The sequence below is a fragment of the Onthophagus taurus genome, chromosome 6 (genome assembly GCF_036711975.1).
Source record: "Onthophagus taurus isolate NC chromosome 6, IU_Otau_3.0, whole genome shotgun sequence".
NCBI classification, from domain to species: domain Eukaryota; kingdom Metazoa; phylum Arthropoda; class Insecta; order Coleoptera; family Scarabaeidae; genus Onthophagus; species Onthophagus taurus.
The window spans coordinates 2,681,339-2,700,255 of NC_091971.1; the positions used below are offsets into that span (position 1 = coordinate 2,681,339).

The 18,917-nt window shown below is 30.7% G+C and overlaps 1 protein-coding gene across 4 annotated transcripts; it reads left to right on the forward strand.

Moving 5' to 3' along the window:
* Positions 1–248: 248 nt before the first annotated feature.
* LOC111424715 (Ral guanine nucleotide dissociation stimulator-like) lies at positions 249–18,697 on the forward strand. Of its 4 annotated transcripts, none has more exons than XM_023058352.2 (4): positions 249–679; positions 10,399–10,512; positions 13,265–13,536; positions 15,889–18,697. In XM_023058352.2, the coding sequence occupies exons 1-4, from the start codon at positions 659–661 to the stop codon at positions 17,633–17,635; spliced, it is 2,154 nt and encodes a 717-aa protein (XP_022914120.1). In that variant the 5' UTR covers positions 249–658; the 3' UTR covers positions 17,636–18,697. The 4 variants fall into 4 exon arrangements, with proteins under 4 accessions (XP_022914120.1, XP_022914121.1, XP_022914117.2 ...); XM_023058353.2 differs by having other exon boundaries at positions 250–679; positions 10,402–10,512; XM_023058349.2 differs by lacking the exon at positions 249–679 and adding an exon at positions 4,210–4,615.
* Positions 18,698–18,917: the final 220 nt, after the last annotated feature.

Consider the following 18,917-nt stretch of genomic DNA (forward strand, 5'->3'; position numbering starts at 1 on the left):
GCGCCATCTATCAGTAATAATAATTTATATAAATTTTCATCAATAAAAGATCTTCTAATCATAAAAGTCGTGATACTTTAAATACAAAACAATAAACATAAAAAAAATATTATTTAATTAATTAATTATTCGATTAAATCTAAATTAATCTTCATAAAACACAAATTTTAAAATAGTGCCACCATCTATTGATACACAATTGAAATTAATAGAAAGAAAAATAATACGCGCGTTTCAAGTTGGCAAACCTGCAAAAAATGTACGTAACGTGATGTCAGGAAGAGAAAGTCTCTCAAAAGTTTTTTTATTGAAAGAAAACATCACTCCCTTATCTAGTGTTTAACATCAAACATCACATATTCGTACGGTTTGTTATTGTAATTATAAAAAACATTTAATCATATTTACGTAGGAGGTCGCTTTAATCGGTAAATAAGACATTTGACAGCTGTTCGAGTTCAATTGTTTTACGAATATAAAAAGTTTTCGTTGAGTTTCCTTGAAGATGTTTTAGTATGATTTGAACGGAAAAGCACGGTGCGAAAGGTGTTTGATCGTTTTATTTATGAAAAAACTTTATCGTTGAGTTTTTTGTGGTGTGATGGATGGAAAAGTTTCGACGCAGCTGGGCGGACTTTCGCGAAAATGAAGAAGAAAAATGAACGATGCAGATAGCTTGGTCAGTATCATTTACATTTAAACTAATTTATTCCAATCAATAATTAAAACAATAATTTATTGCTTTAGATGGTCTTAGTGTCCGTTAACCTCAAATTCCCGATTAATTTATGTGCGAACATTTCTAACCTCTCTCTCACGTTACGTTTTCTTAAAGTAACTTCTTGCAACAACTTCTTGTATTTGCGAAAAGAATTGAGAGGAGATTGTAATTACTATTTACAATTTGGATTATTAAGAAATGGTATTGTTGTTTATGATTACAGGGGAATCAAACAAACGGTAATTTAATTTTCGAAATGTATTCAGTGAAAGTGGAAAGTTTTTGTACTTTATTTGAATCAAAAAACTAAATCTTTTTGGTTGGACGTTTATTGAATACCTTAATTTTTGTGTCAAATTCTTTTTGCGGACTTTTTTTCGTTCTAACCTTGGCATTTTCTAATTTAGACGTTTAAACTGTGAATAGAGAACCTGTTTGTAGGACATGATTTATGAACTTTTTAATTTATAATGTTTCATTTAAATAAAAATAGGTAAAGTTGATGACAAGGAGGTAAGTATGTTTTATTATCAAGTTAATTAACAATTTAATGTTATATAACCTCAAAACCTGTTTTAAGAGAAAAATGGTCTACACTCATTTTATTATATGGCACTTTTGAAGAAAACAATGTCTTGATCTTCCAATGCAATGTGAAGATTTCTTATGATTTTCTGATCCAAAAGTCACATGGTTACTAAACTCTTGGCTTTTCAAAGTACTGCTATTTTGGAATTAGGTTCTTCTGCAATTCCAAGTTTGCTTAAGCAGCTAAGCTTGTGGTTAAATGATTCCAGAACGCAGATCAATAGTTTTTGGGTATTCCTAAGTTTGTACTTGATAGATTCCAGAACATAGCACAAACTGATTCATAATCAAACTCATGTATCAAAAATCAACATTGTTTTCTAACATTTTGATTATTTTATAACCCATAAAATTGACATTTAAAAATTTCTGTACGGTTTTATGTTTTAAACTGTTCCATTCAATTTTATTATTGGCTTTTAAATGAAGTAAGTAATTACAAAACCACTTTGCTCATTATATCGTTTCTAAGTGCAGCTTTTAACGTCGAAGAAGAAACAAGATTAGATGCACTTTATAGCAATTCACTTCGGTAAACCTCTCCATCAATTTATTAAGCAACCTCGACCCCTGTTTCACCGTTATTTCCACATAACAGACAACTGGAAGAAAGCTTCTACGACTTTTAAACCCGATAACTTAATTGGTTCAATTAATCCCGAACAAGACCGTTAATTGTTCCCTCGTTTTCAGGCGGGGCATTTATGATCTAACTTTATTATAACCTATATCGTTCGATAGATGAATGAATTTTTTTATGATAGTATTTCCTGTTTTAAGTTATCGTTTATAGTGGCGTCAGTTTCGAGTTTTTTAAATGTTCCCAATGGAGATATATTGCACGTGTGATAATAATTTGCCAGCGGAATGGGATGAGTGTTTTGTAAGTATCGAGTTACTAATGTATTCTTCGTAACTATTACTACTTGTTACGATTTTGCAACCCTATCGATTTAAATTGGGGGATTCTACAAACGTTTTCTTTTTTTGGAAACAATCCTACAATTGTTAGTGTTACACCAACGAATTAAAATTATCTTTTAATCTTTTTCTACTTTATATCTATACCTATTGTTATTGTTTTTTATTGTTAATTGTAAAGATAAGGGAAGATATTGTACTGAAATTGGGATATAATATATTTTTTTGATTCAATAAAAGTAATAAGTCGAGATAAAAATCATAAAGTTGGTAAAGGAATGAAAAATTGGGAATTAAAGAAAAATCGCAATGTCAATTTAAACAATAATGAGCAATCTTCTTGAAGGAGAAGATAATAAATATAGATAAATAGCAAAACTATATCAAGATTAAGTCAGATGACATCTCTCAAGATCATTTATCATCTTCCTTAACATCATTACAATCCTTACTATATTCTCTAAGCACTCTCAATATCTTCTTAGCTTCCAATCATTCCTTAATGACGTCTTTTTCCTTAGCATCATTAATGTAGTCTAATATTATCTTTGCTTCAACACATTCCCGGACATATCTTGTTTAAATGTAGTAAATTTCCTTTGGGGCATGAAACGTATAAAGACATAAAGTATCGTATAACATTAAACCCTGTTAAAGAGCTCTTTCAGTTGAAAACAAAGTTGAGTTATGGTTTTTGGGCGCGTTCCAGTATCGTTCCCTTCATCACTATAGATTCTATTGAGAGCGTAGAAACTGGAACACACCTCTCGAAACGTCGTCAACGCCCTTTAAGTACGTTGACACGGCTAAAATTATGCGCGGGCCACGATTCCGGAATTGTGGGAATCGGAATTCTTGTCGCTTTGTTTTTCACGACTTCCGCGTGTTTATTATTCCATACAGATAGATCGGAAAATCGCTTATTTTTTTAACCTAGATTTATCGATTTATTGTCGTAAAAAATGTTGTTGGGAATTTTTAAGAAATGATGTTGTAATTTTAGCTTTTTGTATTTTTTTTTATTTTGAAAAACTGTTTTTCTACCACCTTTTAAATACGTCATTGAACGGAACGGAAATAGTCCCTGTTATCTTCGTTTTTTTTCCGACAGGTCAACATTTTCCGAATACTTTAAATTATACAATTCTGACGTAATCTTCAGTTTAACCTCGACAATTTTTTTTTAATATTTCCTTCTATTTTAAAACAAAACACCTGTTTTATAATTGTTAAACAAAAACTTTATTTGTTTGTTTCATTTAATTAGGCTCCCGTTTAAGTTCACACCTTAACGTTTTGTGTGAATCATCATTTTAGCTTCCTATATCGATTTAAATTTCCTCCCCAAATTTCCCGGTTTCCCGCATCTCGCATTTCCTCTTTACTTTACCCGTCCCATTTTCCCCCTTCAATACCTGCCTTTCTATGTCTATCTCTTTTACTCTGCCATCTGCAGTGGATTTTAGTCGACGTGGTCCTACGGGAACGTTTTCATCAATCCCCCGTTTTAGGGGGTTGTTGTACGTCTCTGATGGGGGAACCATCAACCCCTTGGAGCTAAATATAGCATCGAGTGTACGAAGGGACTTGGGATTCATGGCGTTCGAAGGTTCGTTCACACTAGACCTTAAAATTTCTTACTTCGGCAAGGATTTCCTAGGGGAGTTTTTTTAACAGATTTTTTTATGGGTTGGGTTAAAATTAATTTTGGTGAGTTTGTAGATAAACAAGAAATATGGGGTGTGGAAGCAATTTATGATTACATTTTTAAAACATATTTGTCAGATCTTAATCATATAAAAACTATTTTTCATTTCACATAATGTCTTTGTTATCATCAATATAAAAGTTAATCATCACAACATCCAGTCCAAAAGACCAAAGTAAAACCACACAATTCGCATCGAAACACAACATTCGCATGCGCCCCACTGCTTTTACAATTACTCACTCCTCGAGGAGGTTTGTTTTGGATTTTGGGTTCAGTCGCGTTCGAAACGCGAAGGCGGAGTTGGTTGGCGTCTGTCGTTTATCGAATCGCGTGGTTCGTTTTCGTTTTTATCGATCGCGACACGACCACTTTTTCCATTTAAAAAAAACCTTTTATACCTGAACCTTTACCGGCGGGAATTCTCATTGACGAGTCAATGAAGAATGTTGTTACCGACCGCTTCGACCACTGTGGCTTTTCAGGCGGACTTTTTTCAAACTGAAAAGTCGAAATTTTATGACGGCAAGTGTTATTCGAATTCTGCGAATGTTGTTGCGGGTTGTACTGAAAGAAATAAGGATCAATCACCGAAAAGTGGCAAGTTTAGGTTTTGTGTGTGTACGGGCTATAATAGGAAAGCGAATAAAAAGACTTTAACTAAATGGTATATAAAGGTAAGGAAAATATTTTCATCTTAAATTTTGTTTATTTGAAGTATAAGTACTTCAAAAAATGAGAAGAGGTTTTTTTTGTAAATGTTATGTTGATGCAAAGCAAAGGCAATAAATATTATTTAGAGTCTTATGATAACTATTACTTCTATGTTATTTTTCTCATAGTAGTTGACATTGATATAGTTTGAGACTCAGAGCTTCTTTGCTATTAGTCGTGATATTCCTTTTGACTGCATGAAATGACTATTATTGCAAATTTCTCTTTTCTGTACTCCGTAAAACTATTTTTTTGGCCAACTGTTGAAGGCCAACAATTTTGTCCTGTTGTAGAAGACGCCAACCTCATTATGGGTTGTAGCGCAATAGTGTGCCTATATAGACACCGAGTGAGAAGATCGCCACCGTTCAGGTCTTCATGTATTAATTTGATGGCTTCGAGTATTTGAAAATTGAGAGTTGGCTAATGAGAAAAATGTTCCATGGTATTATCCAGGGTAGATTGCGCTCGCATAAAGCATTAAAAGAGCCAAAAATTCCTTCTTTTGGCATTGAGGTTGAAAGCGATTTTTAACCACCTTGTATTAACAGCGGTTCTTGTGAGTACAAAACTTCCTTTGCTTCATTGTAATTATCTACACAAAGATCTTCATATATGTTCATTATTCTGCCTGTCATTTTGATGCTTATATTTGTAGCACCAAATTCGAAAACTGTTGGAAATTGTCATCTCCCCAAACTATTCTTATAGCACCGTGATATTTCTCTATCTCTTGATGAGTTTTTTTTTAAGTCATAAATATTGTTATTGTACTTAACCTTTGGCATTAACCCGTGGGCATTGCATTATGATGTATATCAGTTAGCACATCATCCACTTCTGCTATATGTTTGCTAGATGCTTGTATCCGCCTAATATTTTTGAAGTACCAAAATTTACAAAATGAGACTGTGGTTAACAGTGACTAGCTAATAACTAGCTGATTTTGCAAAAACAGCTTGCCCAAAGACAAAATTGTATCTAGAGAAACATCGAAAAGTAAGTCGTTACGTCCATTTTTTTTATTGGAATTTATCATTTAGAAGCGGTTTGGAAAATGACCAGATGATGAAGATGTTATCATCTTTGCATTCGCAATATTTATTTTACAAACCACAACATTTGGAAAAAAAAACAGAATTATTTTTTTATTTTTGATACTTCCACGACCTTTTCTTTTTGTCACTCGTGATAACTTATTTATTACACATATTTTTGCGGCTGTGGTTAACCTTTGACAACTCATGACGAAAATGAAATTTTATTAGGCTCAATTTATTTTTGTTTATAACACATTTTCAAGTGATTTTAATTTTGGGTAAACACATTCTTTTTACTTATTTCTTTTAATAGATATTAATAGAAGTAGGTTTTAATTACTACCATTTTTTCTTGATAGTGATATGTGAAAGTGAATGTAAAAGTGAGTGCAAGTAGGAAGGACAAATAAACGATTTTAATAAAAAAATTTATTATCATACATTTATCATTTATTTTTTATAAATACCTAAGGTAATAAATTAGTTTAAATATTTTAATTAATCTGATTAATAACGAAAACTTCATAGTATGCAAATGACTAATTTGTTTTATCATTTTTTATTAAATTTTTATCGATTTAATTTTAAATCATTTTATTTTTTTCCAGATGTTCCTAACCTTATAATAAGATTTACGACAGCTGGTTAACCGAAAAGATCTAATTCGATTCAATAAGCACGACCTCTCAGATAAAAATCTATTCCAAAAAGCATCTGTTCTTGTGTTGCTTGTATTATACCTGAAAATACTGCTGGAAAAGAAACTAAAAATACAAAGAGAAATCACCTGCCTTCTCAATTTCTACCTGAAAAAAATTAATGGTCTTTACAACCATCAATCTTTACATCTTTTATTTTAATATACTTAATAAATTTTTAGTACACACAGATGGCATTTAACATTTAACAAAGATTACACTGAGCATGCATTTAAGTGGTCTGCTGATGTCGGATAAAACATGCTTTCCTTGTGTGACATGCTTTTTCGCAATGGTTGAGTTGCAGAAGTAACTCTAAGGAATGTTTCGGTGTAGTGACTCGATTCGTAGAAATGTCTAAAGAAAATTTATTATCTCATTTCATTTAACGCGTTACAAAAAAAAATCTAAGATATTCATATGTTCGTAATTTATATTTTTAATACGCCTTATATTATCAATGTATTTTTGGTTTTGATCAATTAAATATATTTTCCGGGAAAACCTTAATACCACATAATAACTTGTTAGCGTCATAATTTACGCGTTTTGCGGCTAAATGTTGATTCACAATAAAAAAAATACCCTATTTATAGAGATAAACGTTAAAATGTGCGTAATTATTAGCAAACGGGAGCTTTAGAGGTGATGGGAATGGAAAACGTAGAAGTGCGATTCGCCAATTAGCAAGCAATTATAACCGTCCTAACTATATTTAGGAGTCACGTGCGAAATTGAGTATGCGCGTAAAGATAAATTATGTTGCCGGTGCAGACATGGAATGCGAAGTATTTTAGCATTTTTAAGGAGCGGCCTCTGCCTTAGCAATTTCATTCCTCATCTTGTCAGGAAGTGGTTGAATTTAATCGGTTTCATCCCACTCTTAAATAATTTTAGAATGTTTCTACTAATAATAATAACATTTGGTCGAATGAAAACACAGGTTTGTTTATTAAAACGTGGAGTGTATCGAATAAAATTTGTTTCTGTTTTAGAGGAGGCTTTTAATTAATGGAATACGCGTTTTAAACGAAATCAACTTTGCGGGCTGCACATACACGTGCGCTCCGGTGAAATAGAGCGAACGAAAAAATAACAATAAGAGGAGAATAGTCACGTTTATTGTAACGCGCGGTTTTATGCACGTGCGAAATGTAACTTGGAGATAGCGAAAAGAAATGTTTAATGTTTAACATGTTTCGAATGTATTTCCAATTATGAAATTGTAAGACTCGAAGAAAACGACATTCTATAATCGAAATTAACGATCGTTAATGTGAACGCAAATATGTAGATTTATGAGTTTTACGACGTAGTAGTTGAAGATAAAATTTTTCGATTTGGTATTAAAAAAGGTAAAATCGTAAAGTTATGATATGATATTCATGGGAAACATTTTGTAAGGTTGTGATTGTTGTCTTTGGGGAGGTTTTAAAAATATCATCGTGGGTAAAGTAACTTTAGTGGTTTCGTGTATACGTTTGAGTTCATGCATGAAGTAGCAACTGCCCATCACCGTGACACGGATAATTGCCATTCCTGCTTTGGGGGCACCCGCTTTACCTCTCTCCTATCCAATTACATTATGTTGTCGTCCAGAGGGTGACGGCAAACTTTAACTTTTGCCTCTTCACTACTTGTATTTTAGCACTTAGCGAAGTTAATGACTCATCAAATAACAAAGAAATTGAAAAGAAAAATTATAGCTCACAGAAATTATTATTTACAAAATGTTTTCTTTAAAATGATAGCTTTAACTTTCTTTTAGTAAAACTTGATTGAGTGCAATATAACTTAATACGATTTTGATTAAATAATTTAAACATTATTGATTAATTAAAAAACTTATGAATGAAAAAAAAACAAAAAAACAATGAAAGTTTATTTTTAATTTCATTTATGACGGTATTAATTGACGTCATTTAGTAGTAAACATCGCCACTTAAAATAATTGTTCGAAACATTAAAAAATATTGATTATATTTCCTTTTACGTAGGAGACCCATTTATTTTTTATAACACCGAGGAAATTGATGTTCTGCAAAAAAAATATTCAAAGAAAACAATTTGTAATTATTCATTAATAACACACGTGTAACTCAACTTCTGAGAACAAAAAATACTAATGTATCATATTTCTTTATGAGAAAACGCAGACAAACTGTTAAACAAACCTTTGTGCGATTTTTGTTTATTCTTCTTAAACCGCTGACAATGGCGAAAAGTTAATATGAAACTAAAAAAACGAAATAAAGAAAATCCATTGTTTGTTGGATAGCTACTACAACATGTAACGGTGATTCACTAATAATAGTTTTCTAGTGTACTTGAGAGGTCTCAAGGTTTGAAGTTATGTTAAGCTTGTCGAGTGTTTTTAAATCGCATTTAATTTTAAATGAGTCGGTTAAAATTAACTTCATCGATTTTTGTTAAGTAAAACAAAATATTTTTAAGTCATACTAGTAATATTATCGACGGTAGTTGTAGTTTTAATTGGACCGCGTTATACATCACTTGACTAAGCGACATTTTATCGTTTTTAGAGATTTTCATGCTATTTGGTAGGTAAAGGTGTAAATGCTAAGCTAAAAGCTAAGCGACACATTCGGGCTTAATCGCGAAAGAAACTTTCCGTTGTCAATGTCAACTTTAATTCCATTATTATATTCGTAATCTTCATAAAATAACTTTTAAAGTGAGTCCAAACTTGACTCATTTATCTCAAAAAACCAAAAAGTGCGAACTTTCAACTTTTAATTTTGACATATTTGTCAACTTCATAAAAAATCCTTTAAAATGAGTCCAAACTCGACATATTTAACTTTAATGGAAATACAATCACTTTCGGTTTGAAACGTCAACGTCAATTTTGACATATTCATCATCTTCATTAAAAACCCTTTGAAATGAGTCCAAAGATGACGCACTTATCTCAAAAAACAAAACAGTTAGAATAAGAAACATTAAACCCTAAGTTAGCAACAATGAAGATAGTTTTAAATGTTAATACCAACCTTAATTTTTCATTTTATTTTTATTATATTTTTGTTTTTGTGACTAATATTAAGATATTTTATAAAAATTAAGAATATGTCAAAATGATATTGACATTTCAAACCGGAAGTTGCTTATATCTCGGGTCATATTGGAATTAAACGTATCATGTTTGGAGTCATTTTAAAGGATTTTCCACGATTACAAATATGTCAAAATTGACGTTGACATTCTTAACCGGAAGTTGACCATAACTTCATTAATATTGAAGATAAATATGTCGTGTTTGTACTCATTTTAAAGGATTTTTAATGAAGATTACAAATATGTCAAAATTGAGGTTGACATTTTAAACCTGAAGTTAGATATCATGTAATAGAAGTTTTATAACTGAAATTAATCTAGTGTTAGTACATTAAAATTATTCATTCAAACAATTTAAAGTGTACATTCACTCCCTTCTCCGTATTAATTCGTTATATTGAGGTTTTTTTGTTGTACACAAAATAATTTCTTTAAAATCTAAATTTAAAGTTATTTGAAATCAACGTTCTATTCAAGATCTCTATTCGAAGAAATAAATCAATTTGTGACTAGGTTTTACTAAAAACCTTTTGACCTATATAAGAAAAGGGTAAACGACGTTGTCGTTTCAACGTTGAATTATAATCTCTAGTTTGATATCGAACGATTCCTCGAATATCTGAATACATGCCAACTCTGAATATTTATCTGTTTATCCAAAACCGGAAGTTTGTTTATTGAATTTTAAGAAAAATCTTGTCTCGGAATTCGTTTACTTTATAATCTTTTGAATCTTTTTTATAACGAAATAAAGATTATGTTTTGTTTCATCTTATCTATATTTAATGTGACACATTTTTCATGTTAATTTATGACTAAAATAATAAATTATTGTGGTGTTTCTTGATAAATTGATTACGTTAGTTTTATTTTAATGTATAACTTGATAGTATTAATTGCTTTTTCTAGTATATTTTTGCTTTTTTCTAGCAGCCCACATGGCGTTTGTGGGGCGAAGAGAAAGCAGATGGAGCTCTCTATACGGTTTACCTTAAGAAAGTACGTTATCATAGACCTACAAGAAGCCTTTCCTCTCCACACTCGGTAAGTATCCAAAATTTAAAAAAATATGTTTTTTTATGTTATCTAAAAACAAGTTTTGATCATTATCTACTTTGCTTTTGCTTCAAGGAAGTCGTGGAAATTCCAATTTTGTAAAACGCTAAATTAACAAATCAGGTTTTGTTCTGGTTTATCTTTGTCAAACGAACACCGAACCGAGTGGATTAAAAAGTTTTGTTAAAAATAAAATTGTTAGCGGAATATTTTCAATTGGTTTTTGTAGAAAGTTTGCAGAAACTGCGGAAGTCTGAACAGATTATACACATCCGGATCGTTAGGGAAACTTTTTGTTGTAATGCCCAGAAAGTTTAAATCCGCAGGTTTAATAAACTTTTTGGTGGAGTTTATAATCAATTATTTTTAATTAGTAATGGATAAATTATATTATCCTACAACAATAATCACACATACTAAAATAATTATAACATAGAAACAAAATAACTAAAGTGTATGCGTCATCGAAATGTTCTTTCACACGTTGAGCTCCGAGTTATCATGTTTTTCGGAAGCTCTACACGATGAAGTGATACCTTACAATCTTTCTTTACTTTAAACACGAGTTCATCGTCCGATGTCGCGCTTCTCTGCCATTTGAATGGATAATGAAGAGTAGCGACCCTAGTAATCAATCTTTAGTTGTTAAGGAAATGATTTTTATACCGTCTTAGACTTATAATGTTTTGAGAAGATTGGATTCACACACGCTGTTTTTTTTAAGAAGTTTCTGTCATAAATTTATTAATTTTATATATTTCTAGGAACTCCAAAAAAGCATTGTTCTGTCAGTGTATTATCGTTGAATCAATATTATTATCAAATTCGTGTTGTGTATTGAACATCCTTCCGTTGTCATTCAGATTATTAATTTTTACTGTAATATTACTTAAATTTTCGTTAAACATTAAATTAATTTTAACTCTTTTGATGTCATGCTGTGTAGTATTCTTCAAAAACAAATTCAAAAGTGGCAAAATCGGTAGAAAATTGACAATATAGAAGATGTGAAGTGGAAGAACTCTTCATCGTGTTCAGTGTTGTTCTCATTTTTATAGCCTCTTTTGTATCCACTGGAGGTAGTGATCATTTTATTTTCCATAACGTCGTCGTAGCACCGAAACTTCGTGCATAAAAGTGCACACTATTTTTTTATAACAATGCTTTTTTTTCTTATTTGAACAGATTCCACGGAAACTGTAACGTAAAATACTTTGAGTCAAACATAACGCATGCAACGAGTTCACAAAGTATATTAAGCTTAATATCTTTAAATAAATCATTCATGGTACATTTAAATTGCAAATAATCACATTCCACGCAAATTCTTGAATTAAAATGTTAGATTAAAAGGTAAAGTTTTGTTTTAAAATTTACTCCTTTGATTAACTAAAGAATTTAATCACATTAATTTTCACAATAACATACTTTTCGTTCCGCTTATGATAGCAAAGAGAAATTCATTTCAAATAATCTTTCTTCATTATTTATCATTCGACACAAATATTGCGAAATCACCAACTTTCAACCACAAGGTTTTTAATAATTTAATGCAAAAAGAAAACCTAAACTAAGATTTAGTATTATACTTGTTTTGTTTTTCACAATAAATGAACCAAATAAACAGGATTCCCCTTCCAATTCTACTTCGTCGTCGTACGACTAAAGGAAATTGGTGATTTAAATTCGCGTATCACCGCCGCAACTACACTATAACGTTGTTCACCGCGCCGGAAATGACCAGTTACGTTTTATTTTTGTACCTAACGAAATTGTTTACGTTTTTCCCATTCTTTCTTCAAGGTGAAAGAGGTATCTCTAAAAAAAGAAGTAATCGAACAAAACGATTTTTTAAATCTTATCTTAAAAACTTAAATTGAGTAATTATTTTTTAAAATCAACAATTTTCAAGGTGATAACATAAAAAAAGAAATGAACAGCACATCAAATCTTTGAGAAAGCGATTCTCGATAACCTAGAAATATTTAGCTCGACTTTAATCGCTTTAATTACCTCTTTTTTTCACTTCAATCGAAGTGTTTGTTTGAATTTCTAGTTTACGCTTTTTTTCTTCGTTTTCTCGAACACTGTTTACGTCGTAAAACGCTTTAACAAGAATCAAGAGAGAACATATGGAAGACACTTGTTCCGTAACGAAATTTGAAATTTCACGACGATACAAATCCTCAGAAAAACTTTTATAATCTTATTGTATTATTTGTTGTTTTGTTTTCAATCCTCGGACAAAAACACCATAAATTTTCGAATGCCTATTTATAATGCCCAATATAGGAACACGCTTAGGTTTATTTTCTACACGTAGGTAGAGAACGTTCGCTTTTGATAAACAAATCATCTATTTTTATTGCTAAATTTAACGTCTTGGTGCGGATCTTGTATATTTTCATTTGTCGGGGAAAGACTGATGGAATGTGATAATCTTTTGGGCTATTGTTGAGCTATCGGTCACGTCCTACTAAAGAATAGTCAAGTAAATACGCTAAGGAAGTTTTTGTGTTCATATGTGTAGCGGTACTTGGTTTAAAAGAGAATACAATAAGCCTATTGAGTTAAAATAGGGTCTCTGTTTAGTTTATCATGTCTAGACAATCATTGAATTTTTTTAAAAGGATTTAAAAAAAAATTCAGAAGCAAAAACCACATTGTTTTAAAATAACATTTATTATAACTTTTCTATATCGATATTTTAATAATTTTTTTTATTATTGTTAATTTGCAGGATTCCGATGATGAAATATCACATTTAGAATGGGAAACAGTACGGGTGAGATTCGTAAAAGCCGGCACTTTGAAAAAATTAGTCGAAGCTTTATCAACGGACGACGGAGAACTAGAAACCACCTACATAAACGTGTTCTTGGCCACGTACAGGAGCTTCTCGACACCGAAAGAAGTGTTAAAATTATTACTACAACGGTACGAAGAACTTTCCGAGTCGCAATCGGCCGCCACTGTAAATGGAAAAGGAGATCATCACGAACAACACAAAAAGTATGAAACATTACTTACAAAAAACTGTATAAAGTTTATTTTTAGGAAACCGAAACAACTTTGGCATCTCAGAAGCTATAAGAAACTGATTAAATTGAGGTTGTAAAGAGAAACTGGGGTATATAAAATTGTGTACATACTGTTTTTCTTTAATTTCTACTTCATTCTTTGTAAAGATTACAATTGGACCGCGTTATGGATCACTTGACTAAGCGACAAATAAATAATGTGGGATTTTCGTTTTCATTTCTCTAAAAATATAAGACTTCTCAGAATAGACTTCTATTATATCATAACCAACTTCAGGTTTAAAATGTCAACCTCAATTTTGACAATCTTCATTAAAAATCCTTTAAAATGAGTACAAACACGTCATATTTATCTTCAATATTAATGAACTTATGGTCAACTTCCGGTTAAGAATGACAACGTCAGTTTTGACATATTTGTAATCTTCATTAAAAATCCTTTAAAATGAGTACAAACACGACATATTTATCTTCAATATTAATGAACTTATGGTCAACTTCCGGTTAAGAATGACAACGTCAGTTTTGACATATTTCTAATCTTCATTAAAAATCCTTTAAAATGAGTGCAAATACGACATATTTATCTTCAATATTAATGAACTTATGGTCAACTTTCGGTTAAGAATGACAACGTCAGTTTTGACATATTTCTAATCTTCATTAAAAATCCTTTAAAATGAGTACAAATACGACATATTTATCTTCAATATTAATGAACTTATGGTCAACTTCCGGTTAAGAATGACAACGTCAGTTTTGACATATTTGTAATCTTCATTAAAAATCCTTTAAAATGAGTACAAACACGACATATTTATCTTCAATCTTAATGAACTTATGGTCAACTTCCGGTTAAGAATGACAACGTCAGTTTTGACATATTTGTAATTTTCATTAAAAATCCTTTAAAATGAGTACAAACACGACATATTTATCTTCAATATTAATGAAGTTATGGTCAACTTCCGGTTAAGAATGACAACGTCAGTTTTGACATATTTGTAATCTTCATTAAAAATCCTTTAAAATGAGTACAAACACGACATATTTATCTTCAATATTAATGAAGTTATGGTCAACTTCCGGTTAAGAATGTCAACGTCAATTTTGACATATTTGTAATCGTCGTGAAACTCATTTTAAAGGAGATTAAAATGAGTCCAAACATGATACGTTTAATTCTAGTATTACTCGAGATATAAGCAACTTCCGGTTTGAAATGTCAATGTCATTTTGACATATTCTTAATTTTTATAAAATGTCTTAATATTTGTCACAAAAATAAAAATTAATAAAAAAAAAATAAAAAATTAAGGTTGGTATTAATATTTAAAAATTAAATTGCTATCTTCATTGTTGCTAACTTAGGGTTTATATTTTTTATTCTAACTTTTCTGTTTTTTGAGATAAGTGCGTCATCGTTGGACTCATTTTAAAGGTTTTTTAATGAAGATGACAAATATGTCAAAATTGACGTTGACGTTTCAAACCGGAAGTGATTGTATTTCCATTAATATTAAAGTTAAATATGTCGAGTTTGGACTCATTTTAAAGGATTTTTTATGAAGTTGACAAATATGCCAAAATTAAAAGTTGAAAGTTCGAACTATTTCGTTTTTTGAGATAAATGCGTCAAGTTTGGACCCACTTTAAAGGTTATTTTATGAAGATTACGAATATAATAATGAAATTAAAGCTGACATTGACAACTGAAAGTTTCTTTCTTAGCTTTATCCTTTAAAACAAATAGTATTTTAGGTCTTTCGGTATTCTGCATTTGCACCTTTACCTACTAGACAGCATGAAAATCTCTAAAAACAATAAAATGTCGCTTAGTCAAGTGATGTATAACGCGGTCCAATTCATATATTTGCAATTAAAACTTTTGTGGGAATCAGATAACTCATTTGAAACCCATTTAATCTGTCAAAAAGCAACTGCGCTCTGCAATGCAACAGCAGAATCTTAATACGCCAAATTGTTGAAAAATATTTGAAGGGGTAAAGTAGAAATCATTGTGAGGTATTAAAGATTATTGAGAGGAATTGAAATTGAAGCAGTGGAGAATAATTCAGAGTTATTTAAACTTATTGAAAGACATTGAGAGATATTAATCATCATTAAGAACAAATTAAATAGAGCTATATTGAGATCAAGATGTAATTAGCAGCAATTAGAAATTAGGACCAAAAAAATTACATCAAACTTTTTTATGTAATAGTTCTTATAGCTTCTGAGATACGCAATGACGTGGAAGCAATTTGATTTATTTTAGTTTAACACATTTAAATCATGTTTTTAAAATTGTTTTTAATTCCAGGACTTTAATATCTGCACTTCACGTATGGTTAGATAGTTACCCAGAAGATTTCAAAGAACCACCAAATCATCCAGCTTTACTTCAACTCGTTCACTTCTGCGAGGAGCAACTTCCAGCGACTGAATTAGAAGCGAAAGTTCGTCACCGCTTGGATAGATACAGCCGGGAACCTCGCGTCGATCCAGTATTAAATCCACCACCTGCGTTTGCAATGCGAAAATTTTGCAATGAATCCATCGTCTTATGGAAAAGATATCGACTTCCAGATGTTCCTGTAAGACATTTCGCCGAACAACTAACTCGTATGGATGTGGAATTATTCAAAAAACTTGTACCACATCAATGTCTTGGAGCAGTTTGGTCTCGACGCGATAAATCTCGATCACACGAAGCCGCAACCGTTTTAGCAACGGTGAATCAATTTAATGCGGTTTCTTTTCGTGTGATTTCTTCGATTTTGGTGGAGCCGGATATTAAAGCATCGGATCGGGCGCAAATTATTACTTGTTGGATTGATATTGCTCAAGAATTGAGAGTTTTAAAGAATTTCTCGAGTTTAAAAGCGATTATAAGCGGGTTACAAAGTAATCCGATTTATCGGTTGCAAAAAACTTGGCAAACGATTAGTAAAGAAAAAATTGAGTTGTTTGATGAATTAGCAAGGATTTTTAGCGAAGATAATAATCAATGGACCCAAAGAGAGTTATTAATGAGAGAGGGTACTGCGAAATTTGCTGATACAGTCGGCGAAAATGATAAACAATTACAGAAAGTTTTTCAAAAACAAAATACTCACACTGCAAATATTTCTTTTGGGACTATACCGTATTTAGGAACTTTCTTAACCGATTTAACGATGATTGATACAGCTATTCCTGATACGATTTCGGATGGGTTGATAAATTTCGATAAACGTAGAAAAGAATTTGAAGTTTTAGCGCAGATTAAGTTATTGCAAGGAGCCGCTAATGCTTACCAATTATCTGAGGATGTTGTGTTCGATTATTGGTTTAATTCCCTTTTGGTTTTAGATGACAGGGAATCATACCAATTAAGTTGTCAAATTGAACCGTCGACAACAAACACTGTTATTAAAAATAAGAAAAAGACTGGTCATCAAAAAAATGATTCCATCGCCAGTAATTCAAGTTCGAATAGTTCACAATTTTATTGCGAATTTGATAGTATGCCAAGTTCGCCTCATAATAGCATTGATAGAAAATTAAGTCCATCATCACAAATGTCCAATTCAAGCAGCAGTTCTTCTTTGCCTTCTTTGGATACTTCATTAAATAGTTCTCATTCTGGGGGGAATACTTCAACGTTAAATAACAATAATGGAAAGTTACAAGTACCTTCTTTAATGGTTGTAAATAATACAGGAACATTAAGTAGTCCGAATCATTCGCAGAAAAGTAACCCCGATTTTTATATTATCAAGGTTACTTATGAAACTGATAGTGTTGAAACCGATGGGATTGTTTTGTATAAAAGTATTATGTTGAGTAATAACGAGCGGACCCCGCAAGTTATTCGAAACGCGATGTATAAATTATGTTTGGAGGGAAGTCCGGATGAGTATACATTAGCACAAGTTTTACCTGATAAAGAAATGATTCTTCCACAAAACGCAAACGTTTACTATGCAGTGAATACAGCGCATAATCTCAATTTTATTTTGCGTCCAAAACGGGCGGATGAACCTGAAACTAACGGAAAAACGTCCAAATCTAAAACTAAACTTTAAAGCACTAAAAAAAATTTTGGAAATTGTACTGATTAAAATTTGAAATTGAGGGAAAGTTGCAACAAATAACAGCTGTGATAAAAAAAGAAAGAAAACACAAATGCTATTTAATAAAATTGATTAATAAAATTAATTGAAAAAAATTAAAGTGGAAACAAGAAGAAAAAAGCATCACAAGCCTATAATTCTCATTAATATTGTATGTATAGTGTATGTATGATGTATTATAGTATTATTTACGATATTAACCAACTTTTTATATTTTATTTATTTTTTAAATATTTCAAAAATGTTTTAATTCTTACTATGTTGCTACATAATGCTTTAATTTACCCCTTATAAGTTTATTCTCAATTGATATTATTTAAGAATCTCCCTTTTTTTAATGATTTATGTATTATATTATTTTTGTATAGATTTTTACATTTATGTATTTCTTTGTACAGAAAACAATATTAACTCATTTTCTATTTCAAATTAAGGACCAAATATTAAACAATTAAAGTAAACAATAATCGGAAATGAGAATTTAGTACATCCAGTGATAATGACTTTTCAAAATCTTTCCAAAACGAACAAATCGTAAATTATTATAGTTTAAGTCATCATCTAAGCTCAGTTTTTTTTTGTCACTATTTATATGAATTTGTTAATTAAATTAATTAATGTGATGTGTCTGTATGTTTGTAGTTGATAAGTAAAAATCTTTTTTGTGTAGAGTTATGTTGTATTCGATTTTGTGCATATTAGAAGAAAATAATGTAACGTTACCTGCCGATATGCCGATTTTATGCGAACCAAAAGAAAAACTAAATTATACTATAAAATTTATAAAGGTCAATTATATTATAGACGAAGGTGTTCAACAAAATATTTCGGAATTCATACATCTTTATCTCAATATTTGAGAGCGAATCTTGTTAGATTCTAACGTTTCATGTGTTTTGTCCTGTAGTTGTTTACTTTTTGTGAAATGCTCTAAGTACTTAAAATGGAAATGATTAGCGAATTTTGATGTACTTTTTTTTATAATAAATCATTAATAATAATTAATTAAAAATGTTTTGTTTTGCTTCCTTAATTATAATTTCCAGAAGACTTTGTTCGACTTTAAAACGCTATACTATAACTTCACTTTAGATGCAACCATCTTACTTTGTTCCACATAAAATGCAACATGTTTTGCAACAATTTGACATTACAGAAAAACTTTGGTATAACTAATATAGGGAACGCAGTGTCCGTTATAGCTCAATAAAAATATACAATAATCTAGTTCTCT

Excerpts from the sequence above, each read along its gene's own strand:
- LOC111424715 (XM_023058349.2), top strand. The coding sequence starts at position 4,385 with ATGTTGTTACCGACCGCTTCGACCACTGTGGCTTTTCAGGCGGACTTT. Across the intron at positions 4,616-10,398 it reads TAACTAAATGGTATATAAAG|CAGCCCACATGGCGTTTGTG; the intron begins GTAAGGAAAATA and ends GCTTTTTTCTAG. Across the intron at positions 13,537-15,888 it reads CATCACGAACAACACAAAAA|GACTTTAATATCTGCACTTC; the intron begins GTATGAAACATT and ends TTTTAATTCCAG.